The sequence below is a fragment of the Oreochromis niloticus genome, linkage group LG10, assembly GCF_001858045.2.
Source record: "Oreochromis niloticus isolate F11D_XX linkage group LG10, O_niloticus_UMD_NMBU, whole genome shotgun sequence".
Classification (NCBI taxonomy): Eukaryota; Metazoa; Chordata; class Actinopteri; order Cichliformes; family Cichlidae; genus Oreochromis; species Oreochromis niloticus.
The window spans coordinates 13,267,702-13,295,407 of NC_031975.2; the positions used below are offsets into that span (position 1 = coordinate 13,267,702).

At 39.8% G+C, this 27,706-nt stretch overlaps 2 protein-coding genes across 4 annotated transcripts in view; one reads left to right on the plus strand and one right to left on the minus strand.

Moving 5' to 3' along the window:
- Positions 1–15: 15 nt before the first annotated feature.
- Positions 16–8,533, minus strand: puraa (purine-rich element binding protein Aa). Its single transcript, XM_005472161.4, has 2 exons — positions 8,350–8,533; positions 16–4,240 (listed from the first exon to the last, which is right to left on the minus strand). Exon 2 carries the CDS (start codon positions 4,170–4,172, stop codon positions 3,315–3,317), a length of 858 nt encoding a protein of 285 aa, XP_005472218.1. The 5' UTR covers positions 4,173–4,240; positions 8,350–8,533; the 3' UTR covers positions 16–3,314.
- A 941-nt stretch (positions 8,534–9,474) lies between these two features.
- nrg2a (neuregulin 2a) overlaps positions 9,475–27,706 on the plus strand; it is an 82,657-nt gene continuing 64,425 nt past the window's right edge. For 2 of the 3 annotated variants that reach the window (XM_005472158.4, XM_025910635.1), the window contains exon 1: positions 9,475–11,427. In XM_005472158.4, coding sequence (XP_005472215.1) covers positions 11,019–11,427 — 409 coding nt within the window. In that variant the 5' untranslated portion in view covers positions 9,475–11,018. The remainder of the gene's footprint in view (positions 11,428–27,706) is intronic. The other variant, XM_005472159.4, reaches the window with a different exon arrangement.

Genomic DNA, 27,706 nt, shown 5'->3' on the forward strand with positions numbered 1-27,706 from the left:
CATACATTTTGAATGTAGATTTTTTCCCCCTCATGGGTAAATTAAATTTATTCTTTTTTTATAATTTGTCAAATGTACATAAATTATATTGAATGCATCAAAAACCAAATGAGCAAATCAAATAACCTCATTTTTTAAATAAAAAGAGGTAACAGAAAAGAGAACAACATTCTTTGTTGAGATCATTTTTAAACAAGTATTGGTCAGGCATTTCATTAACCTGGGAAAGCAAAGTGCTACACACAACAACCACTGAAGACAGTTCACCATACACCTTAATGAGGATTGGACTGAAGCACCTTTTCTTAGCTTAAAGCTAAAATGGAGATTCCAGGGATTTTTTTTTCTTCTTTTTAAATTTTCCTTTTCACAAAAAAAAAAGAAAGAAAAAAACAAAACAAAGAAACAAACAAACAAAAAAACTCCATTGTATGTTTACAGTCTACCTTGAACAAACCATTAACCAAGTTTACCCTTTTCCTTGAGAGGGGCATACTTGCAGGGACAATGTTCGATTTCAAGTTAAAGTACGTACGTGAACTGCTTGACTCAACAGGCTGCTAAGACCTTGGTTTACTATATTTTCCTCCAGGATGGAGCTTTGTGTGCAAATAAAGGCGTACAATTCCTTCATGAGAAATAAACATGGAATTCAGCCATATGCTTTCAAATAGTAATCATATATTTAATTGATATACATATATTGCCACCATTGGCACATATGATATTGCACACAGTGATGAAATGTTGCACAGAAAGAAAAAAAAGATATTTTTGTGGGCAAAAACATTCCAAAATTACAAATAATGTGGAATAATGCTGAAAAGGTAAAACTACATAAAAACAAACAAAAAAAAAAAAACAAACAAAGAAAAAAAAAAAAAAACACAAAACAAAACAAGACATGCTTGCTACTCCCCATTAATTGAGCAACTTACAACTTACACATAACTAACCCAAGCCATAAAACGAGCATTTTAAGGGGTGGGGTGGGGCTTTCCCGTAACAATTGATACCATTTCAGGCCACTACTGATGTTCCCAATCAGCCCCTGCTCTCCCTGCTAATGCACATGGCTGGTGAAGAGCCATCTCTTCTGCATCATCTTGCATCTAGGTGACCACCCCCTTCCATGTTTACATGTAGGCCGATACCTGGATGGCTAGGGAATGGGGATGGCAATAAAGTCGAGGGGAGGGAAGCTGAAAGGTAGCAGAAAAAAGTTAAGAATTCTGCTCCTATTTTTCTAAAGAGTTTGTAACAAACCCTTTTAGCACCACGAGTCGTGCGCTAGCACACAAGGGGGCTGAGACACAAGAAATAGAAGAAAGAGGAGATTTGAAAAAAGAAGTAGAAGAAGAAGAAGAAGAAGAAGAAAACAAAAAGAAGCCATAACTGCGATCCAAAGCACCAGGCCAGCGTGTAAGCATGCGGAGTGTGTAAGGCACCAGGTTGTTTATATGCTGAAGAGGATGCTCCCAATCAGGTATCATTTAGGCTATACCAAAGGCTCCAAAAATAGGTGGTCAAGGACAGTCTAGTTTGCTGGTTTCCAGTCAATCTAAACATGGGAGCAATCATTTAATTCAATGCTGAGGTAAATCTGACATTATCTGATTGTTGCCAGTTTCTCTGGAGTTTACTGACAGAGTTTATAAAACTGCTATCACACATCTATGAGATGCGACTGAACTGGATTAGAACCAGTTGTTTTCCGTGTGGCAGCCCAAATATTTACAATTAGACCAGAACAGAATCTCATCACCCCAGGTGGGTATTTGGGCTTACAAATCTAAAGCAGAGCTATGAGAATGTATCCAAAGTAGCCCCACACTGAACTTCACACCCTAAGATCTTAAAACGCAAGAAAGGAATGTGCACATCCAATGACATAACAGACATTCACCAACAGGTGAACCAGGCTGTCTTCACCTCGGCTAAGCCAGGCAAGCGCCTCAGTGGCCCTCCTCATAGTGTGATGGTGACATTTCGATTACTGTTCACAAGGTCGCTGCTTTTACAATCATGCTTTGAAACAACTTCCACTAGAACTACACCGAGCCTTTTGGATGGTAATCCCCCCCCAGTCCTCGAACTTGAGATTCATACAACATAGGCAGATAAAGATACGTATGGAAGGGTCTTTGAGCCAATATTTTGGGAGACCAACGAAATCGTAGTGCAGATAAACATGCAGCAACAGCACTCCTTGGCACCATTTAGACTTTTATGACTAAACAAGATCACAAAAAGTTTGTTTCATATGTACTAACCGATTGCGCTCTTCTGGTTTTTACCATGCCAATCAACACAGTATATTCAGGGTCTTTTGCCTTGTTAAATAATCTGCAGTTCAGGCCATTTGCTACATGTTGTCTCTGCATTTCCTCTATCAAATACACATTTAGTACCTTTAAACTGAACACATTGCATTAACAACGAGACACAAAGGTAGTCTATTATATATCCATCTGCATGGCAACAATTTCAACTGAAACAAAAGTTACAATATTAATATATCTTTGAATGCCTCTGGCAAATGTCAAGATCCAATGACCAGTTCCTTATATGCAATGCATATTGCACAATAAATAGAGCACTTATTTCATTTCATGAAAATGCCTACACGTTCCTTTGTTTTGTTTTTTTTAATATATATATATATATATGTACTGCATGAAATCTTATCAGTTTCCGAAGCAGGCCTAGCCCTCATATGATTTATGTGTAAACACCTCTCTACTCACAGGTAAAGGTAAATAGGATGGCAAGTACATGTGACAACCTTTTACAAAGTTTTGGAATTTTGGTTTAAAAATTAAAACATCTGATTTGTGCTGAAGTCATTTAACTCACATGAGAAGGAAACTTTTTTTTGTCTCTCCTTTGAACTCGGCAATCATTCAATTTGAACATTGCAAACACTTTTTTTTCCTCTCCTCTTTACAATAGCTTTGACTGGTACAAAAGTTTTCTGTTAATAAGGGAAATAAACAGTTCAATATCGTTTGTCAAGTAGGAAACAATGTTCAAATATAATGTTATTACTTTGTTTAGCAGCCTGTTACTGTATTAATGGTGGTTAAGTGGGGTAACATCCAGCGATGAGTGACAACATGTCATAACTGTCAGGTCGTGGAGGTTTCTTATATTGTGGGTGATGCTCCCTTGGTTAAACCAATACAGTTAAATCTTTAGATTTCTTTCATTATACAGTAGAGTGTTTTCTTTTAATTATAATTCTCTTGTTATTTTCATTACTCTGGCATGTTTTTTTCCTCGCTCTTTTTTTCTTTTTTTGTTTGCTGTCTATATCAATCCTCGTCTCCATCGTCCTGCTGCATCTCCTCTTGTTGCTGCAGCTCGCATGCCCTTTTCTCCCGCTGTTTCTCCTGGATCTTCTTCATCTCCTCGGCATATTTACAGAAAGTATTCCCAAATTTGGACCACACTTTGTAGGGCACTGTAATTGAGTTGCGGTACGTTGGCTTCACCTCGCTTACCCTCATAAACACACCGTACTTATTGGATCCGACGTCGAAGAAAAACCGTTTGTTGTCCACAGTCAACGATGACCCTTCGGGCAACTCTGCAGGTTCGTCCTCTACACCATAATCGTCAATAAGTTTAGCCAAAGCGTCACGAAACTCAATAAGTCCCTGGGCAGGCAGAGCAATCGTCTGGCCTTGCGTGAATCCCAAACCGGGCCCCCGGTTAACGGTCTGTCGAATCCTCAGAAACCGTCCCCGCTGGTTCTCTTTCAGATCCATATAGTATTTCCGATTTTCTCGGACCAAGAACTCGCTTTTGAGGGCTCGCCTGGGCTCGTCTTGTACCATCCCCGGGTTGCTCGGACCCAGCTGGGCATAATGTTCGATGAAGTCCCCCAAGTAGTCACGGAACTCAACCGCCACGGACATGGAGAGAGTGAGGCGGCTCTTGTTTCCACCGGCCCCGACTTCTGCTATCTTTAAGAAGCGGCCTTTCGCGTTCTGCTTAACGTCCAAATAGAAACGTTTGTTTTGGATGTCAACCCTCTTCGACGCCAGCTCTTGGGTCTCATGCTGGAGCCCGGAGGCCGAGCCCGCCCCTCCTGTCGCTAGGTGCACGGAACCGAAGCCTGGGCCCGTAGCTGCTCCTCCCTGCTCACTTCCACTGTCTCTGTCCGCCATGATGCTGCCTGCCTGCCTTCTCCCTCTGTCTGCTGCACAGCCACAGCGAGCCGGAGCTCTCGCGAGATCTACACAAAAGTATAAAAAATAAAACGAGAAGGGCGCTTAACGCAGAGCGATTGCCATGTGTTTTAATGTTCTTTATGCCACACCGCACGACTAATGTCATAAGCTGTCAATAACATTGAAAGCGAAACCTACGGTTGTTGGAGGAAATGCGTCTACCAGCCCACTTAAGTTTCGTTTCGTCTGTACAGCTCCCGAAAAGCCAGGTGCTTTTCCAACCTGGAAAGACCCAAGCTTGCCCTCAAGTTTTTATCGAAGAAAATAGCCTTCTAAAGCATCACCGACTTCACATCACAAGTGTATCTGTTTACGTGTGATGTGCTAACGAGTTTACAGATCACCGTTTGTGGTCAAAGAGTTGAAGAATAAAAAATAAATAAATCTTGATTTACAAGTCACAAGAAAATCGGTCTTTACATATTATTTAACAGGACCGCATTAGCAGCAATACAAATAATAGCGGGTCTGATAAAACGAATAGCCTGTAACGAATAATTAGTTTTCACTCTAGGCGCCAGTCAATTCCACATAATTTATAATACATTTTACCTTTTATACATTGTATTGGACTTTATCATCTCTAGGCTACTAAACACTGATATCAGCATCAGAATTAGAAATTATTTTAAAAGAAGTTTAGTTTAAAATATATGCTATGCATAGCTAATAATACAAATAAAAAAAATATATATATTAATTTGTCGTTTCCGATTCCCGTTTTATTTTATGAATGAGCGGGTTTGTTCTATAACACCAAATCATGTCAGAAAGGGAGAGAGAGCCGCCATGTTAACTGTGTGGGAATAATATGAGCAGAGGTAGGTCTCAAAACATTGTTTCAGCAACTCAGCTAAGTTTCCCCACCCTGGAGGCTACTTACCTCTGCTTAGATAAAAGACTGAACAACTAGGCTAGTTTTAATACCACCAGTCGTTCCTCAGTTTGAAATCTGTCAAGGTGCAAATTTTTTTTACAAAGGTTAGATTTTTTTTTAATGTAGCAAAACATCCAATGAGCGTGCTCGGTATGCCTACGGGACATGCAAAACAGCTGCCAACATCAAGGCTAACACACACAGAAGGCGTGAAAGTGCAGCAACCCCTCCTGCAGCTTACGTTCATGAAAGAAAGGTGCTGTTTCTAAATTCTGACTTTGTGGCGACTATTTCTAAGGTAATCTTACCCACTGGTTCACGCCTTAAGATAAAATTGTGTCACCCAGGTGTCCAAGCAAGGTCTGAACGCTGTCTCAGCGGAGCGCCCTGCAGCTCGCAGGCCTGCCTCATTAGTACTCGGGCCTCCTTCTCTTCAGCTGTTCAGAGGCGGCATTGTCTGCGCCGGGTCAAAGCTCTTTCTTTCATTTGATTTTTTCTTACTTGCGCAAATATGAAATATGATGGGCAGACCTGGGCTAAGATAGTCCAGCTCATTTGCTCTGGTATTATTTTGCGCATTTCAAGTAAAGCCACTGCATGGATTGATAATGGGAAAAGATCAAGGCATGCCCATCTGGGCCTACACAGATTATTACTGACTAGACCATATAGATGACGATCTACTGAGGTTCGATTAGAGCATAAAAATAAGCAGTAATAAATCCCCAAATAAACAAATAGTAAAACTATCTTAACTTAAATTCTGCACAAAAAATAAAATACAATAATCAATGCTAAAGATACTTTTTTTTTTTTTTACGAAGGATCTTTTTTTTTAGTCTTACTTCCGATTTACCTGGAAAACGATTTTTTTTAAAAGAGTGCCAAGACCTTTCATTCGAGGCATCTATAAGCCTGTATAGGGTATCTATATTTTTAATTTGGCATAAATCTTCAGCCTTTCTTCCGCCTTTTCTAATTCCAGCATAAAATATCTGACGCTTTTTCATATTTACCTCAAACTACTTTAGATTGCCTCCAAATCATTTTACGACCAAAGATAAACAGCGCAAATAGTTTTTATATTAAAAATCGCTTAAATGGTGATTCCAGAGTTTTATTCAAGTGCACTACAAAGAGTTAGTATAATTACAAGAAAATAAAATTTAGTATTCAGTCAGGCACAGTGAGACAGCTGTCCTAGGCCTCGTCTATATGATTACAATGCAGAAAGCCCAGAATTTAAAACATAATTTTTCCCCCCGCCGCTCATTCTTGCAGACTCGTTTATGTGTCGCCGCCGAGTCCAAATAAGGGAAAATGGTAAGAGGTTTAACTGTGGGTATCCTTTAGGCACTATTCGTTCTTCACTTCACAAACAAGACGGAGCAGTGAACCTCAAACTTTTATTTAGAATAGATATCAACTGCATCGATGGAAAGGTTGAGATTGTATATGTGACTAATTTACCTCTCAAAGTTGACATTTCTTCTGTACCTTTCCACAAGACTGTTAGAAGGCCTGACTGAAGCCAGTCATACAAACAAACTCAACGTAGAAACTTAAAAATAAAGTAAAATAAAATAAAAATAAACATGTATGCATCTTGACTTACAGATACTACTTGATTTATCGGGCGTTAAATATTAAAGCAGTAATTTGAAATGTTTTACATTTAAAATGCTGTATGCATTCTGTATGTTTATAGTAATCATTTCAAATGCTTATTGTTTAAAGAAAAATTCCGTGTTGTGAAAAAAAAATATTGGGTAATTGAAAAAGTTACAAATATTTAAAAATATAATTTATTTAAACAAATAATGAATAATAAAATGTGAAGCGGGAGGACGTTGAAATATCCTGAAGATGCTAAGAGAGAAGTCGCATTGAAGAAAATTATTCCCCCTAAAATTCCCTGAAAAACAATTTAGGTCGCTCTTCTACTCTGTCCATCACTAGTGTAAATCAGAGCTGCAGGTGAGGAGACAGAAGCATGTGGGCCTTAAGAGGAAACAATACTCTTGACGAATTTTCTCCTTCTTTTAAACGTTCTCTTAATCTTTATCCACCTTTTATATTTTTTATACACATAAACATTCAAATATGACCTATTCTGCGTCTCAAAGGGTGATTCGCTCCCCAGTAATTCCCACTTTGATTAAAAAATAAATGAATAAATTGTGATTAAAAACCTAACAACTGCGCAAGGCTTAAACCAATGAAAATTTTAAAGTCTAAACGTGTAACGTGTATCACTGTGATGTTCAGCGTGAAGTTGGCCTGTTGGTTTTCTATGAAAAAAAATCAAGTTTGTCCGCACCTGCTCACAGTGAACCTCTCTCATTATTTCATTACCACTCCCCAAGAAACTCTGAGTACAAGCTTGTATTCTTTACATTAATTATTTCTGCTGAAGAGAAGTCAACTCTATGCTGTCTTTTTTAAAAAAAAAATGATGTGCCCTTTCTTTTTATTATTATTTTTTCTAAATAGATGAGTGCAATAAACACCGCTGTGGATGCACGCGAAATGGGTAAGTCATTCCTATTGCACTGAATGAATGAACAGCACTGCAAACTTACAGGCCTCGTTTGTGTATAATGTGTCGGATTTAAAATGGCCTTACCTCTCTGGGCCTCAGATTGCAATGGAACCACTCATTTAGAATTTCATCAGACTTTCTAATCAAAGCGTTTACTGTGACAAGCTCATCTTTGTCTGAACAAAGTTACACCTAAAACACTATACACGCATCTATATACGCAGATTTATGAAGACCCACTAGAATGATGAATAACTTATCAGTTAAGCCATAAATTCATCATCAGTAGGTACTTGGCCAATTTTCTTTCTGACCATTTTAAATTATGGACGTGGATCATACATGCAGGTCTTTTTCGGATCCCGAGACCGCATCCAACGCAGTTTTCAGCCTCAGAAGGTGTTGTCGCAGTTGGTAAAAGACAGCCGCTGTGATCACCTCCCAAAGTTTCTCCCTACATCCCAGCATAGGAAAGCGGTGGCATCGCTCCAAATGCAGCTCCATTTTTTTTTTAATTTTTTGTTTTTTGTATCAGATCAGACAGATCGGTCGTACAGTGAAGTATTCATGCTTCTGTAAACTCTCCTAAGCAATGTCATATGCTTGGCTGCACGTCAGGACACTTACAGCACAGCAACAATCCGAATGACTTGTAAATAAAGCGTCATTCCACCGAGCGAGACTCCATAACCTACCTTTACCCCGCTCAGTCTGCAGGCGCAGCGCCTTAAAACCTCGACGGCCTGCCGCAGATGGCGAGACGAGGCAAAAGACACATGTGAATGCGCTCGGACTCCTGCGTGACAGCGACACGGACTGCTCCTGCTTGCTTCACAAGATGGACAAGAAACGGCGAGTCGTGGCACGAAGAGCGACACACGCACAATTCAACGCCGCTGCACGTTGCATGATGTCAACACGCAAATTTTGGAAACTCGGTTCAAGGGCGCCACTTCTCGGCGACACTGGGGAATTACAGTATTGTCTTTTTGACTGTAACAGGTATAGGGCAGCATTTCTGGGAACTGTAATGCAGGGTAGCGTCTAAAGAAGTGAAATCCGTACATAGTTTTTGCGTTAATGTTGTGAACTTGTGTGTCCCACTTTGCCAGTGGCAAAATGAATGAATGAATGAATGAATGAATGATCTCCAAAAGTTGATTCTGTTCATCTGGACATAACGTTTTCAGTGGGAGAAACGTTTAATCACTCTAATTATTGGTTTTCCTATCAAAAATATATTCAAAAACATATGACCCCTGTATCAAAGTCCTATATCCTGGCTCTTTGAGCTGCCACTGAAAAACTAAAGTAACTATTTATAGTAATTCCCAGCCAAGAATTGATAAAGTAACTCTGATCTTAAAGGGGAAATCTAGCACTACTATTACCTATTATGTGATTGCTCCTTAAATGCTTGTTCCACCAATTCCTACATCATCGCATTCTGTATCGTGCTGTTTAAAAAGCGCATTCTCACTTATAGGTGCTGACAGGAGGACTTTAGTCCACACAGCAACGTATTGTCTATTGTGAGCGTGTTTGACATTAACACTCTATAGGCCTAATTCAAATTTCAGCACCACGGAGAGCAGCCAGGTCTGTTTCAAGCTGGCAGGTGGTGCACTTAAATGAAAACACAAATAACTCCATTGTGTTGTTTTAAGTTACAGTATCGTTTTGAGAGTCTTTGGCTTCCTGGTTTTAGATTGATTTATTATAGAATTTATACCCTGACCTTTTTACCTTTTAAAGGATATTTCACTTAATCTTGTGCACCTTTCATTTTGAGCCAAATTCAAATCTAGCACCCTGCTTTGTCGCTTGTTTGATGAACATCAGCAGTTATGTAAAGTATGTTACTGACTCCCAACTACTCTCTGGTCAGCAGATGTCGCTCTTTGTGATGCGGTTACTTTAACATCATGTATCCGCATTTAGGCTAAAACCAAACCATTATAAATTTGAACTTTAGTTATATTAGGTATGACGATAATCAGTATTCCTATGTTAATTTGTGTAGTTATGTAACGTGACGTTTGTCAAAGTGCTCTGTCAGAACTACCTTAAATGAACACGTTTAACTATGTTTTTTTTTTTTTTTTTTTTTTTAAACACTTTAACAGTTTTCCTCCTTGTAGAGTAAAATAGTTCTTCTGTGGTTTGGAGCCCGGTGTTGCAGCTCTATAGATTTAATGCGGTCCTCCTTCAACAGCGTTTTTTTCCTTCTTCTTCTTCTTCTTCTTTTTCTTTCTTCTTCGTCTTTTTTTTTCTTTAGAGGCAGAGCAGTGAATGTGACCTGAATGCAGGGCATGACTTAATGGGATGAGACGCAAAACTCATTCAAAACAGTCTCTTGAAGACTCCGAAATGCTTTCGCAGCCTTAGTCATCGCAGCCATATGATTTCTCTGGCCTCAGCGGTTTCCGTGTGAACCTGTTTCGGTTTTTGGAGCGATGCCTTGGCTACAGTGAGATGCGATTTTGAGGAGGGACAGTCATGGATTTTGGATTTCGTTTGTTTCGTTATAACGTGAGGTCGCCACCGATAAAAGACCATGGAGTGATCGGCATACAGTAGCGGGGTTTGGGGAGTGAGGAGAACGACCCTTCGGTGCGTCGGTTGCCCGTGTCAGAGCTCCAGTTCTGCGTTTTTTTCTGTTGACGGAGCCTCTTGGCAATCGGCATTATTTTCTGTCCGTCTGTGGCTCGTAGGGGAGGCGGAGAGAGAGCCGCGGTGGAAGGCGGCGTATTAGCGCTATAGCTGCCGAGCAGAAATAATTGTTTTATTTTAATTTTTAATATTTTTTAAATTTTTCTTTTCTTTTCTTTTCTTTCTTTTTTTTTGAAGGGGTGGGGGGAATGAAACGTGGCTTTTGTTTTGCGAGCGGACTACCAAACTTGTGGTTCACTGCAGCATTTTGCGTCTTTTCTCTCCGCTGCAGATGATACAGAAAACCATCATAGCGGTACCCCACCACTGCAATTTTTGGGCAAAGATAAGAGTGGCGTCGTCTTGCAGTTAAGGCTACTATGGCAGCATAGGAAGCATCTTCTGGAGAGAGTGAAACCGCCGATTCCTTGCTTAGCATGTCTACGATGCCTTATTATTAGTAGAAAGCAGTGACTGGATTTGAAACCCAGCGTCATCCCGCGGTTCCAGAGCTACTGTTTACCCACTGAAAATCACCCGAAAAAGCAGCGGATCCCGATGGCATGGACACTTATGCAAGGTCTGCCGCGCTGTCGTGCTACTGGAGCCTACTTGCTGTCTCTTCATTCAACCCAGCTCCATCGCCATCGCCCCGCAGCCGAGAGAGCCCTGCCGCAACGCGACCAGCGACCACCGAGCCAAAGCAGGCGGCATGAGGCTTGATTCAGTACATTTATCCATGCTGGTCATCGGGGTCTCATTCGCCTGCTACTCCCCGAGTTTGAATTCCCTGCAGGACCAGGCTTACAAATCCGCCGTGGTGATCGAGGGCAAGGTGCAGTCTACGCCTGTGAACGTCTCTGCGGAGCCGTACCGTGTGAATGTCAAAGTGCTGGATGTTTGGCCCCTAAACAGCGGGGGTCTGGAGCGAGAACAGCTCGTCACCGTGGGGGAATTTGGATCTGAGGCTCCGTGCACCAAAGTGAAGAAAAACCACAAGTACATTTTTTTCATGGACCCCACTGACGAGCCCTTGGTTTTTAAGGCATCGTTCGCGCCTCTTGACACCAGTGGAAAGAACCTAAAAAAGGATGTTGGAAGGATCTTGTGTGAGGACTGCGGTAAGTCAATGTAGCCCTATTGTGGAATACCGGTGAAGTCCAACCCGGAAGAATCAACGTTGTGTTAACAGCCCCGGGCTTGGGGCTTTTGGTAACAGGCACTCTGGTGAATTGTGGTTATTGTGGCCACAGCATGGCTTGGAGTCACTGGGTACCAGATAGGTGCCTAAGGGGCGTCTATGCAGCAATTTTCGACAACTCTCGCAGGCTCCCATAGCCCACATGATCAATCAAACTCTCTTTCTCTCTCCCATCTCCCTGAACTGCAATAGACAAGCGCCTCGCACTGTTGCTAGTGAGGAATTGCAGTTTATGTGTACTTTACTATCTGCAGCCAGGAAAGCTGCTTTATTCTTTGACATTTCAGACACATTGCAATGCACGTTTTACTTGTCGTTAGTCATACAATCATTGCGGTTTTCCAAATATCCTCGTGGCTTCTTTTATGAAACGTCAAACGCTTACATTTAAAGGAGCGAGCACAATTTCAGGACCAGGGACAGCGGCCTGTATCACCGGTATCACGTGTTGAAAATCACGCTGCCCTAGGCAAATTGGCTCCTAGGCTATATTTAGGCTACCGCCCTGCTTTAATGCTTTAATACCACACTTTGGCGTAGCAGCAACAGAGCTGTCTGCAGAAAGACATGCTCACATGCTAAGGGCTAGCAGTGTGCTGTAGCTGAATCCTGAAACGTGATGCTGTGATTGAAAATGTCGAATTAACAACTTTCCCACGTCACACTAAAGCATTTTCCTTTTCTTGTTGGTAGTTTAAGAAATAACTTTGGTCTGTAGATGTTGTCCTTAGAGAGTAACTTTAAAACAATATCCAGGACATTATGTTTGCAGTGAGGCATCATGACCCTGTTAATCACCATTGAGAAAATCAGGTTTATTGACAGCAGATATTTCAAAGGAAAATAGCTTTGCTCTTTTCTTCTTTTGTTAGATTATTTTCTTGAGGATGTGGAAATTACGGAGTACAAAAAATAAAGGAAACTGTGGTGCAACAGGCTGCGCTCAAATCCTGAATTATTGTACATATGTAGATGGACACAGATTTTTGCTTGTGCAAATCACTTGATTTGCATAAGCAATGCTGTTTTCAGTGCCATTTACTAGGCTAAAATGAGCCCCTACTACTTTAATTATAAAGTAGTGCAAGTGTCTGTAAAGTGAAATTAAAGGCAACATAGTTCCTTCATTGTGTCTAGGCTATGGTGTTTGCTACTCAGCTGTAAAATCTTACTTGCCTGTCTTCCACACTTCTTCCACAATGTTTAGGACACACATTTGCACTTCCATTGAAGCACTGTGGCCTAAAATATGATGTGTGTCCTGTACTGCTGCTGTCTTAAATCCACTTAGTCTGTACTCATGAGACACAAATTCTCCCCTCTCCTCTTGATTGTGCCACTCTCACTGTGGCTTTTAAACTCATCATCTTGTTAGAGAGGTAACAGAAAATGGACCCTATTCCCTTTTGGATTCCCCGAACAGCCCCTTGTCAACTTTTCTGGCACTTATCAAAGCTTGTCAGTGATGTGATCAAACTGGCACGGCCACCTATTGTGTCACTTTGAGTTACCACACCCAGTTCCCGGGCCTTTTATTTACTTCAAAGAACCCATCAAAGTATGTGATTATACATGGATATTGAAGATGATGGACTTCCTATTAACAGATCTCCTCAGAGTCTCTTTTCTGACCCCCCTCTCTCCTCCCCATCTATTGCTTGTCATGCAAACAGTAACAATATCCTCGTGACACTTTCAGTTCCTTCCTTTGTTCAGCACTAACCAAAGATCAGCAACTTTATGGTGACTTTTTTTTGTCATTTAACTATCTCTTAATATGTGTTCATATTTTTTTGGCTTAAAAAATCTTGTCTAGGCCCAGAGACTGATTCCAGGTCTTCTTAGCACACCCCCAAAACTTGCCTTTAATCCTTCTTTTGGCACCGTACAGATGCTGTCTAGTGTGTTAAACATATATACTGTGCAACTCTCAAAATTATGCGGTTGTGTGACTTCCACTTCCTATGAGCTGCCTTAAACTCAGGCTACCTACAGCAGTTAACACAGGGGTTAAAGTGGGCTGGAGCAAACCCGGAACTGCACTATTGCACCTTTAGTAAAAGAGTAAATCTGATAGGCAGAATAATTACCATTGAGTACGTTTATTTTTTTCTACCTGTACTTGCTTACTTATAGCCAAAAGGATGGAGTAATAAGAAAATAATGGCATGATATCCCACAAGCTCATTGTGGGATTTCGTGTCACATCCCCTTGTCCGTCTCACCCTACTGAGTGTTAATGGTGCAGATGTAAATGAAGCTGCTGTGGTGGAAATTTTGCATGTAGCTCACTCCTCTTCAAAAGAGGAGTGAGCATAAATGTTGTTTATACTTTTGCTCATAAATAGTTTTTAGTGGGCAGTAATTTTAAATGTATAGAATCTTGTTTCTGCCACTGAAAAAATGCTTCCTTCAATTCATCCATTCTCTTCTGCTTATCCAATTTTAGGGTTGCCAATGACAGCTGTTGTAGGGCGAGAGGCAGGGTACACGCTGGACAGATCGCCAGTCTATCACAGGGCCAACACATTGACACAGACAACCATTCACACTCACATTCAGACCTATGGGCAATTTAGAAATGCCAATTAATGTAAACCTACTAACATGTCTTTGGACTGTGGGAGGAAGCCAGAGGAATGGGAGAGTACCCACGCAAACATAAGGAGAACATGGAAACTCCATGCAGAGTTGTTACCTCTTGCTGTGAGGTAACAACGCTAACCACTATACCACCAAATAAAAATAACAACACTAAAATAAAAACAAACCAAAAAAAGCAAATTTCTTTGCCATCAATAAATCAGAACTTTAGGTTTTTATCTTAAAATGTAAAGTTATTATATCTCAAGAAACCCCAAATTTGGAGATATTTAACTTGAAGTTTTGGATTAATGGATTAATGGATGTCATTTTTTTTCAGTGGCAAAACAGGCTTCTGTACATTTTGAAATTATTTCCCACTTAAAAATAAGTGGAATCAAGCTTCATAAATTCAACAAATATGATCACACACAAACTGTTTATATGCAGTTTGTATTGCAGTGTGTCATGCTAGCTAAATATACAGTTGCTGCATATTTACAATAGAGAAATGTGTTAGGCAAAGGAGGAAGATGAAAAATAATTTTAGTTAAAGTTAACCGTTATTTGCTGAGCAGACATTTGATAAACTGGACATTTAAAGTTTACTTGTAATGCCTTAACTTTGGAGGTTTTAATCAGACATGCATGACATGCTATAGTTGTGTTTTTTCATATTGTGAAACATCTTGCAAAGGAAATGAAAGCATCATAATTTTGTGGTACTGTATTCAAAGTTTGCAATGAAATACTAGGTACTTCAGTACAGTTAGATACAGGCTGGTTAGCTGGCAGTATTGTGGTGAAGTTTACAGTCATGTGCTATGTTGGACAGGTGCAGAGCAGATTGTGGTATTTATGGTCAATGAAAGTTTACTTCAAGGGTAGCAGATCTTAATGCAAAAGCAAGCTGATGATGCCGATAACTTCACTCAGTGGAATTTACCTTTTATCTTAACTTTATATCATCTAGTGGTTTCAGATCAGGGATGATAGCTCATATAACATCTGTGTCTATCTTGTTGAAAGTTAAGTGGCAAAAATCCACAAAGAGCAGGGACTCTCGCAGCAGCAACAGACCACAGCCTATACACAAAGAAAAATTTTACTGGATCTCACAATGCAAAATATAATTGCTTATTTCAAAGTGATTCTTATGCCCACGCTGCACTGCTACACCCGTTTCCTCACCTGCAAAATCCCACTTTAACTCCCTGTTAACACCTGCACTATGGCTGCAGGGCTCAGTCAGCTGGGTGCTCTGGGTTTCTGTCAGAGCAGAGATGAAATCAACAACAATTACACTTCGTATGCTACAGGTTACAGAAAGCATGCACAAACACAGGTTCATGTTAACTATGAAAATGCTGCCCTCGCACTGGTTGTCCATGTCTCAGCTAGATTATAGTTTATCTGGCTGAATCAGTAGCATTATCTGTGACATTACTGTATATAAAAAATGTATACAGTCATCTAGCAGACATATAAACATCTCACTCAAGTATACATTTCAGTATCATTGCATGACAGCCAGTATTCCCTTGGAGTTTAGTGCTGCTCTGCAACAGGTCACTGTTGATGCTATCACTTTTAAAAAGGAAGTTCGCTTAATATACAAAGCAGGCACAAGCATGTCAGATATACTCGTATTCCAGAATAAGGAACTCTACACTGTGGGCCATAGTCACTATTAGTGCATCATAAGGCCCAGTGACCAATTCCTCAGTACACAATTTGTGTTTATCTCTCTTTAAGCTTGTTGAACATATGTCAGTTGGCTTGGCGGGCAAGTACTGAAGCAGGAGGCAGACTGCTCTACACAAACACACACACATATTGTCATCCATTTGTCTATTCAGAACCTTTTTCAGAGATCACATCTCAGGATTGTTTCATTATTGTATGTATTTATTTATTTATTTTAGCCCAAATCAAAAGCGTGCAGACTGAAACAAATGTGGTAGGTGCCCCCCCCCCCCCCCAAGCTTTTTGTCTATCCATAGACTCATTGAGGAGACCTACATAGCTGTATTTTGCGTGTGCATGTGTGTGGGTGTATTCAGGCTGGTGGGAGCACTGTATGAGTAAAATGCAGTACAAATCAGTGCAATGCCTATGACAAAAATCTTCCACTTTAAAAGCTGTACATTGTACTGCAAAATGCATCAAACATGCAAATCACTGTCACTTGTGTGTATTTATGTAGTGCTCATTCTGGCCATTTAGTTTTTTTGAGCTAGATCAATGTAAACCTGTTGCAGTGAATGCACACCCTGTTACTAATCTGTCACTGCAAAGTCCAACTGTATGCAGGTCACAGCTGCTGCATTGAGGTGGTAGACAGGCAGAATTTTGCCTGCAAGCTATATCTTTCTGTGAATTGGAAGAGGTCCTTAGAAGAGCCAGACATAGAACAAGAATGACAGCTGCTGATGGCTACTGGGCTCTGCTTCTACCCCACAATTTAGTCTTGTGGCAGCATTAATCAGCATGCATCTACAGGTTGGTCATTACACCCCAATGACACTCTCAGGGGCCATTTAGCAAACAGTTGTGACAAAGGTGCTCATTTACTGTATTTCACCAGCAAAAATTATTGCCATGCAAAGGATGTGTGCTTGTTTAGGTCACAATGACTGAAGCGTTTTCGATGGTCAGTGTTGTGGCCTTCCAACTGAACGTGACTGAGATTACACTTTATATTATGCGATTGTGTGAGGATTGTTTTCTGTGTTCTCATGATGGTCATTTATGAAGAATTTCTGCCCCATTCAATCTCATCTTGGCTACTTTACAGTGACAAGATTGCTTGATGTATAGTCACAAGATCTGTGGAAAAAAAAGGCATGACCATTTTCAGTAATTGGGTGCCCATTTTCTTGTCCATTAGGTACTTTCTCACAATCACTCAGACTTGTGCTCCACGTTTCTAGAGACAGATTTTTAAAAGCTATTATTGTGACAGGGTAAGCATTTAGGATATCTGTCTTTTGTGTCTCCATAAGTCACACTGCCCCAGTAACAGAGCAGCTGTCATGGCAGAGTTGAAGTTTTCTGATTTGGGTCATGGTTGTACCTGTTTGTACAGCAGAGCTATTGCAAGTGAGCAAGTGGTGTGCTTTGAGCCTTTCCTCTATACTCCTAAAATTTCAAATCAGATTCTTCTCAGGTGGCGTTTTGTAATTGTTGCTCTTCTGCGTTACATAATGAGCTCTACAGAGCCATGATATGAAAAAAAGAAAGAACAGTCATAACAGAAATAAGAGTTATGACTGTTCCATGATTTAGAACCTCAATACGCTTACTGTACAATACTGTGCAGAAGTCTTGAGCCACTTATCATTTCTTTATATTTTGCTGGGAAAATGGGAAATGTGTGCCGCGACTTTCTGAAATATGTGGAAACGCGTATGGAAATACAGTACATAAGGCAAAAACAGAGTGTACATTTATAAGGCGCTTGAAAGTCAGTATTTGGTATGGCCACCTTTATTCTTCAACACAGCATGAACTCTCTTAGACAAACTTCCTTGTATTCTCTTTAAGGATTATTCAGGAGTAGTTCTCCAGACTTCTTTAAGGATATTCAGAGTTTTTCTTTGGATGCTGGTTGTTTCTTGTTCTGCTCTCTCAAGATAATCCCACACTTATTCAATAATGTTTAGCTTCTGGTTCGAAGGAGGCCATTCAATGACTGATGGTGTTCTTCTGTGTGGTTTTCTATGCAGATATGCTTTTAATGCACTGACAGTGTGTTGGGGGTGTTTGTCATGCTAAAATTGAAGCTATTGCCAATTAGATGCTTTCTGTATTGCATATTTCCATATTGCATGGTGGATCTGATGATACTTTTCTGTTTTTTGGCAAGCTCTCCAACTTCACAGGCTGAAGCGCAGTCCCAAACCAAACCGGGCCTCCACCACAGTGTTTTACAGATGGCTGTAGTCACTCACTGTTGTACCTCTCTCCAGTCTGCCTCTGTACACGTTGATGGATTTTCGGTCCAGTTCTTGTGTAATTTGGCATACCTTAGTATTTTCTCCTTGTTTTCCCATCCTTAAGAATAGCTTCTTGACACGCCCCTTCCACCGAGACCAATGATGAGGCTCCAGTGAAGAGTATAGAAATATGCTGAAAGGTTAGTTTGTAGACCTGCCACTTTTTATTGTCCTCTCCTTGTCCAGGTTCCTCAAATTTGTTTAAGGACACACTGCATACCATACCAAGTTTTCAACTAATAGATCTTTGAAAATCACCTTGTTAGTGGAAAAATACTAGCTTGTGTCTGTAAAGATATACCAACTGGAGCATTTTTCACAGATTGACGTAAAGAAATGAAAATGTGTTTTTGCAACAGGATGGTAGTAACAAAGTGCAATGCAAAGGTGCAATTGGTTCTTTGCTAAGCCGTCCGTTATGTGCAGACGCAACACTGGTTGAGTTAGGTGTATCCTTGAATGAGTCACATGTCAGTGTTAAGTGGCTTAACAAACAATAAACATTCCACTGAAAATGGTCAGGTACAAGGACTGGACTGAAAATGAGTGAAAAAGCAGCCAATGTCCAAAGAAAAACTATTGTTCAAGGCCACATAAAAGTGGTGGCTTAAGATTCTTGCACACTAATATTTGTGTATATATATATATATATTGACTACAGTAAACATAAATATATGACAATTTCGGTATATGAAAGATAAATTATCTATCAGCTACAAACACAATATTTGATTTACAAATTATATTAATATCAGTAATTTAGAACGGGCACCGATTGGTAGCAGGTACTTGAGAAATAAGATTCAGGTTTTCAGCTTGCTTAATGGTTCTTGCTGGTTAGACAACAAATGCTACAGAATGTCATGTACCTAACGGATTTCAAACCGTATTAAGGTTATTAAGGTTAAGCACCGTTTGTGATGCAAGGAAAGCTCTGGACAAAGCACAAAATGGAGTTATCACTTCCTAATTCTTCCCAAACCACAAAATGCTGACAGTTTACTGATGTGCAGTTTAACATATCCAGTGTCAGAGATACTTGCTATAGTTTAAATGTCTGTTAACATAAGCTTTTGATTTCACACACACACCAAAGCAATGCTCTGGACGATTATAAATTTCCATGTAATACAGAATTATGTCTGGGCTCATGGAGAATAATGGGCTTACTCTAAGTTCAGCTGGATAAGAACTATGAAAACAAGTCTGCAATGCCATGCAGTTTAAAGCTTTCAATTTTATATCTGGTTTATTATTTGCTTCCATAAGTCCAAACTGCTTAAGTGAGAGTTTAAAAGTGTTTCGTAAGATCACGAGACTGGGGAAATAACAGCCTGCACAATGCCATATTGGTAGATATGATAGTAGACAAACATGATAGACTGCCTGCTTGTTCAGTTTCTCGCTTAAACATGATTAAGGAAAATACGAATGTGATATCATTGGCAAAAATGTGGATTTAAAAAACAATTGCAGTAATTTAATAGCTATGTCTGCTTTTATTTGTATTCACGTATTTGTAATTTTATGGAAAAGGGTTTTTTGTAATTAGATCAATACTTATGCTTTTTAGCGTGCATGCACCTTCTGCTGCAGGTAAACTGCACCTTTCCACCAGCTTTTATCAAACATTGCATTGCAAGTCTCTGATAAACAGGTCAATATTTTCTGTGTATAATTAGAGAAACAGTCATGTTTTATCCAGAGCAGTTACCTTAACTGTAAAACCACAGATCTTTGTGTCATGGCTGTTATACTGCAACAGCTTGCAAACAGCTGGCTGAAATTTACCATCAGACAGAGAAGCAGATTTGGATTGGTTAGTGGTGTGAATGCAGATTAGTCTTACAGTCGGAACCTAATCTCGCAAACAATAATCTCCATTAATCTCCGGCCTGCTTGAATTCACAAACTGCGATGAAGGCTGCGTTTGAAATGGCAAAACTATTTAGAGCAGGACACGAGGATAGTCTGTCTGATACTTTCTGCAACAGGTGGAAACCCTGTCACAGAAAGGGTTTCCGCCTGTGTTTTATATACTTAACAGTCAGAAATATCCAGTGTCAGTTCTGTTACAGTTTTATTATATTTTAAAACTGTGCTAATGAATTGGTACAAAAAAGTTTACTGATCCTTCTAAAGCAACAGGGACAAAAAAGAGGATATGGTTAGAAGTTGCAGCAAAATGTGGACCAGCACATGAAATCAGCTCTCACTCAACCTATCTCTATCACACAATTGCCCCAATTTTGCCCGCTGGCTGCTGCCAGGAAGCTCTGAAGGAAGACAAAAAGATAAAAATAATATTTAAAAAAAAATAAATAATAAAAACGCTATCAGAATATCAAAAGGAGGAAAAAAGGTCACCCTTGCCTCCACACAACCCAGATTTGTGTGTTCTGATAAAATGATCCAGGTTCAGTCTAAATACTTAATTTATTCTTCAACTTTATTAGATCTCATGACATACCTCAGAGGAAAACATCCACGTCCATGTTATCAGCTATTCAGTTAAACAGCTCATTCAGCCTGGAAGACACTATTGTTTTTTATAAAGCTCCCTGTAAAACACTAGCACTGGATTTAATGTACAGTGTCAGTGCCAAATGACATTTTAAAGGATGGTTGAACCTTTAATTCTAGTTTATCAGTGAGGCATTGTAACATGGCATGGAAGCCTCCTGCACCTGATGCATTGCCTTTTGATACGAAGAACCTTCCACTAATATGCCCCATTTCCTTCTCTTTACCTGTTTTACACTACAGCAGAATCTCATGGGCCTTGACGTCTCAGACACTACAGTGTAGTGCTGGACTGTGACTATGTAGTGGACCGAGCTGGGCTTTTAGATTAGCTTACAGCCCCACCAACCACTGCCAAGATTTATAGAAGTCAAATCTATTTATTCTTTAACACATTTAAAAACGACAAGGGATAACCAAAGTGCTGTACAACTAAAAGCAGTATAACCGAGCTGGGAAGACAAACAATAACTCAGTCACATTTAGGTGTTTTATTCTGCTTCTCGAAACTACCAGAAGCATCTGATCAGCTGACTTTAAAGACATATCAGGAATATGCATAGTTAAAAGTTCAAAAACGTAAAAGGATTCTAATCTGTTTAAATCCATTTATTAAAAAAAACAACCAATAAAATCTTAAAATCAATTCTGTAACCGGGCATCAGTGTAAAGAAGCCAAAAACAGGGGAAATATGGTCTCATTTACGTGTGCCTGTCAGCAGTCGAGCTGCTGCATTCTGAACAAGTTGTAGACAACAAAGCAGAGCCTGGCTGATTACAAAATAAAGGCTATTGCAATAATCAAGCCTGGATGAAATGAAGGCAGGAATTACTTTCTCAAAGTCAGCAGATGAGAGAACGTTCTTAATCTTCGCGAGGGCTCTCATCTGGAAGAAATTGGTTTTAACAACAGAATTTATTTCTTTATTAAATGACGCTGCCATCAAAGATCACCTCCATTTTTTTTTTTTTTTTTTTTTTTTTGTTTTGCTTTGTTTTTGTTTTTGCAAAGGCTGTTTTGGAATTTTCCAAAGGGCCAAGGCCACCTTTAAATGAGGAATGTGAGTCACCCAGCCCCCCCACCCCGCCCCCTTTTTTTGGGGTTCATTCAGGTTCAAAAAGTAAGCACGTCATCTTGACCTCACTATTGTAAATCTTTTGTTAAAGCTTCCCATTTCCCTTTAATCACCTTAAGCGATGGCGTCATTAACAGATTAAATATTATTGTCTGTGGCATTTATGGAGACTCCTTCCACCCAAACAGGGAAACAAACAATCCATCCATCTTTACAACCGCTTATCCGATTCAGGGTCAGTTCAAGGCAACGCAGGGCTAATATATGATTCCTATTATATTTTTGTATGGTAGTCTTTGCTGTGTTTTTCTGTGATTTTCAGTCACTACTTTCTTCTTTCCTATTGTACAATACAGCTGAAGCTTCAGGGCCCCAAAGTCACAAGTACTGTAGTACTGCAGTGGTAGTGGAGATCACAATATTTGACTATGTCCACTAAATAGTCGCAGTGTTCAGTGCACTATTTATTAGACTAAAAGCTGGGCCCACAGCCTAGTCCCCCCCGCAAAAAAGCAGCAACAGGGCAAAAAATTTTAGCAAAGGTTAAGCAGTGTATCTCAACCTCACTGTTCTCTCACTAAATCTTTTGTTAAAGCTTCCCATTTCTGTTTAATCACCTTAAGTGATGGCGTCATAAACAGATTAATTATTACTGTCTTTGGCATTTATTGAGAATGCGTATCCCACCCCACCAGAGAAACAAATGGAATAAAAGCCATGGATCTCTTCAGTACCAGACACTGAGCAGTTTCTTAGCTGAAAATAACGCAGTGTGGACTAATCATCCAACCTTGTAAAAGAATGTTGCTAATAATGCACATAGCACGATTTGAACAGCATTCTTTGAGCATCCAGACAGCCAGCTGTTCTCCTAACTGCTTATTCTTTTCAGGGTCAGTTCAGGACAGTATATCACAGGACTAATATATTATTTCTATTGTATATTTGTGTGACGGTGATTTGCAGTCCTTACTTTCATTTACAGTTTCTCCTCATGTGTTCTGTTTCACTTTATGTGTCTTTTCTCTGTGTGTGTTTTGCAGTGTTGGGACTAACGCGTTATTAAGTAACGCGTTACAGTAACTACGTTATTATTGTGGTAACGAGCACGGTAACTAGTTATTATGCCAAAACCAGGAACGCGTTACTCGTTACTGGGATTTAGATAGGCTCGTTACTCGTTACTTCGTGTGGTGCTATCGCGGAGCTTCCACAGATTCAATAACATTAGCAAGTGGTGGAAGCCAGCAGGTGGATGAAGGAAAAGGGAGGCAAGAGGAGAGACCCGAAGCGGCCGCCGGTCCGCGTGTCAGGTGAACTGAACTTCAGGTAAGAAGTTATGACCTGCAGTCTATCGGAGTCAGATATAAACCAAGTTTAGGTGGAGTTTATTTTCAGTATGCTGACTTTTTCGTACTGCGTGCTAGCTAGCATGACGGAGTTTCTATACAGCTGGGTGGGTGCTATGTTACTGATGTTGAACTTTATTTTGTTCATACGGTTAATTATTAGAGTTGCCAACCGTCCCGTAAAAAACAGAATCGTCTCGTATTCAGAGAAAATATTACGCGTTTCGTACTGAGGTGAAAAGGAACACAGTTTGTCCTGGACTTCAGCTACAATGAAAAAGACACAAAGCTGAAGCTGCACAGCTGCCTCTTCTCTCATTCTCTCCTGTTTCTACTTCAATCACGAAACTGATCAATGATCAGCTGATCGGCTTTTCTCTCTTGTTTATTTATCGCCCACTTTGCGCCAGAAAGAGGAAACCAGCGGATGTCGCGCTAAACAACAGCAGCACGTTTAAGCTTGATCAGCTGTTGTTAGAATTTATTTAATATTAATTTCTAGTATCAGCTGATGTTTGCTGGAGCCACAGCTGTAAAGCTGCTGGTCATGATATCGGTTTGGTTATCTGGTGAGAGGGAAACATGAAGATGAAACCAGGAGATGTCCTTACTGAATCATCAGAGCTGAACAGGTGATGGAGAAACAGGTTTACCTTTTAGGTGACATGAATGAGTTGAAGGGAAGTTATGAACTGTTTCTGAGAGACAAATAACACCAGCATCCTTTTCTACGTAGCTGACAGCTGGTAACTGTGCAGGGGCGGGTCTAGCAAAGTTTTGCCAGGGGGCCAGGTAGGGCATTAACAGGGAAAGGGGGGGCACAAGGAAATACTTTTCTTTATTATTCTCATTTAAAATGTCTAGCTTTTAAAAAAATTATTATCTGAGTCTTACAACAAACGATTGATAGATTGATACATATATACCATCAGAACAGTGTACATCACTGTCACAACAGTGTTTGTTTTCATTCAAAGGCTTTATGATTTTTCCTATAATGGTGGGCCGGTCTCTAGTCAAATTCCCCGGGACGATTTTTTTTGTTCCAGTCCAGCCCTGTATGCAGCTCATCTGCAGTCTGGTGTTACCTACATCTTCCTATTCAGAAGGCAGAATTTCCAAGTTCTGAGTGCAATCAAAAGCACCACGACTGCAGTTTTTGTGTTGGATGTAAAAAGCAGGCTAGAATCATGGCGGCGGTCAACGACGGTCCAGGCGTGGGATTTCTCTCGTGGAAATGTGCACATTATTTTTTCCTTTCTATTGGTAGGTGGCACAGTGCACTTGTGGCAAGTAAGCAAGCTAGAAGACTGGCAGTCTTGCTGGGTATCCAGTTAGGGAAGCAACACATTAACAAGAGAATTCTGAGTAAAACCAAAGTTACTTTCCCTAGTAACTAGTTACTTTGAAAGTAACGAGTAACTTGAAGTAACTGAGTTACTTTTTTAGAGAAGTAACTAGTAATGTAACTAAGTTACTAATTTAAAGTAACTTACCCAACACTGGTGTTTTGGAACTGGGAAGATGTGCTTAGTTTCTTTAAACGACGACAACACAATGAAAATCTGCTCGAAAAGGGTTTTTTTATATTGTTGGGATGTGTCAGTTCATTCATAAACAGATGTCCTAAACCTCTTAGAGCCACATCAAAGGATCTGCATTTAAAAAAATATATATCTACTGACTACATCGTCAGTAATAAACCTGACGAGTTAAAAGTTTGTAGGTTGGTATTTGTTTGTGATTCCTTTGTGGCATCTTTTAAGTGTAAATTAAGAATATGCATTAGAAAAAATTAAGTAGGTCAATATTTATAAAACAGCCAGTGGCTTATTCTTTGGACTACCTTGAGAGATGGTATAAGAGGGGAACTTTGATAAGCATAGGGAAACTGTAAACAGCTTTAGGTGTTATCATATTTTTATAAATAAGTTTTATAAATTTTTAGTTTTATAAATTCAGTTATTTTTGCTGAATACCTAAAATTGCTGGCCAGCAGTTTAGTAACAAAATGTGTATATAACACTTGCTGGGAAAATTTTAGATAAAAAAAAAGAAGAAATCAAAGAACATCTGGCACTAAAGAGAACATTAGTCTAACACAAATGTTGGAAATACTGTAGTTCTTCGACTTTGGCCTCTTTAACTACAGTTTACACCCTGCAAGTGGATTTTTTAGCAGTTAAACAGAGTTTTTCAACCCACTGAAGAATGTTGCCTTCACCACAATGAGGCAGTATATGATCAGGATCAGGACGAGGAAGCGGGAGAAACACCAAAAAGTTGAAAGGGATGAGTCCGTTGGGAATGTCCCAGCAGTTGTTAGGCTCCTTGCCTCTACAGCTGGAGCAGTGTCAGCAGCACTCAAATGGCCACAATCGCTGTACAGTCCGGAAGATATCAACAGCACAACAACTGTGAAACTCACAGCCATTTGGATTTTACTTTGATGACAAAGGCAATCTGTTTTTCCTGTCGTTGGAACTATGCTGTTACTTCTGCAGTCAGCTATAGGCGGATGTTTTTCTGTGACTAAACTAACTGCAATGGAGTCCCTCAGGGAGAGACAATCATGTGCAGTGTTAGGCTGGACAAAAAGATGCCCTCTTGTAATTCTGCGCAGACAGTTGTGTAGAAAAACATACCCCTGAATGCCCTGGGGTGGATATTCCTAAAATACAAAGAATCGACTCTTTCAAATACTACAGTATTACTACAGGAATACTTCAGAGCTAGCACTGAATAACATAAGACTTGTACTGAAATTTAAAAAGAAAAAAAACTTACTAATTGCCAATGAAATGGAAAAACACACACACAAAAAGGACACATACCTGGTTTGCAGTGCACGTTTCCACACCTTATACCCCTATTTAGTGTGTTTACGTTGGCCTGATCTTTATGACTTGTATCCTCCTGCTTTGTGAAGGCAGTTTAAGTTTACTCAGCCTTTTGAATTATTCAGTAATTTGCAGCTATCTTGGGCTGCAATACGCTTCCTTCACAGGCTGCAGCTAGTGCATGTATTTAAATATTTAAAACTTTTTTTTTCTTTATATTGTGCACGCCATGAAAGGCTATCGCCAAAAATAACCTCTTAAACTCATTTGGTATTATCATTAAATAAGAAATCAGTAAATAAAAAGAGACAAGATCATATCTTTAAACGTGAAGTGCTGTGGGTTACCACCCCTTGTTTCTCTCAAAAAATGTGAAATAGGTGCAGAATTTATTGAAACATATGCAAGCGCACACAGAAATGCAGCATATAAGGCAAAAGAGAATTTGCACAATTCTAACAAGGCTGAATATGAGTATTTGACATGACCACATTTATTCTTCAACACAGCCTGAACCCCTTAGGGAAGCTTCCTTGTAGTTCCTTTAAGTAGTCTTCAGGAGTAGTTCTCCAGGCTTCTTGAAGGACATGCAAAGCTCTTCTTTGGATGTTATCTGTTTTGGAGTTTCTTTCTGTTCACTTTCAAGACGATCCTACACTGCTTCAAAAATATTGAAATCCTGGATCTGGGGGGCCAATCCATGACTGATACGAGTTTTTACTGAACTGGCAGTGTGTTTTGGCTCCAAACCATGATGGAGCCTCTACCATGGTTTATAGATGGCTGTAGATACTCACTGTTTTAGCTCCCTCCTGACCTCCTCAGTACATATTGATGATTGGAAACACAAATTTCAAATATGGATTAATACCTCTTGCCAGATTTTTGGTCCAGTTGTGTAATTTGGCATACCTCAGCCATTTCTCCTTGAGACTGTTTTTTCGACAGCTACCCTTCCACTGAGACCATTTCTAACGAGACATCATTGAACAGTAGATGGATCAGCTGAAGGGACCGATGCATCTCTCGGGTCCTATGTCACCTTCTTTCCTAAGCACGTTACATTCAGACACTCGTCATCTGTTGTGTATCATTTTTTAGGCCTCCCACTTCTTCTTTTGTTCTCTACTTTGCTCAAATCTTGTAAGGACACGCACGTTTTCAGCTAATAGCTCTTTGGGAATCACTTTGTTAGTGCAAAAATCCAGTTTTCTGCCTGTCAAACTGTGTTATTTTTGGAATGTTTCATAGATTAAAGTAAAGAAATGAGAACAAATGATGTGTTTTTCAGACAGGCTGTTAGTAACAAAGTGCCTAACTTGTCTGTTACGTGTCAACACAACACTGGTTCATCCCTTGAGTTATGTGCCTTTTGCATGCTTGAATGAGTCACAGGTCAGTGTTAAGTGGCTTAACAAACAATAAACATTCCTCTGAAAATGGTCAGGTACAAGGACTGGACTGAAAATGAGTGAAAAAGCAGCCAATGTCCAAAGAAAAACTTTGAAAGACCTTCAGAAAGTCTGGAGAACTATTGCTCAAGACCACTTTTAAAGACAAATAAGAAAGTCTGGCTCCTTGGAAGTTAAACATAGAGAAATGAGGAATGAGTAAAGACTTTTGCACATGCATAAATGTAAAACAAACATGATTTTTTTTTAACTTATGCTGTATTTCAGTATGAAAAAGATTAGATTGCAGACTAGTCTTTTTGTTTGGAGCAAAGAACAACAGAACATTAGAAGTTAATTATTCATTGACACTAAAAAAAACAATGTGGCCCATCTGCATTAATGGAATTGTGTATGGCATGTTATAAAATGAGTGTAA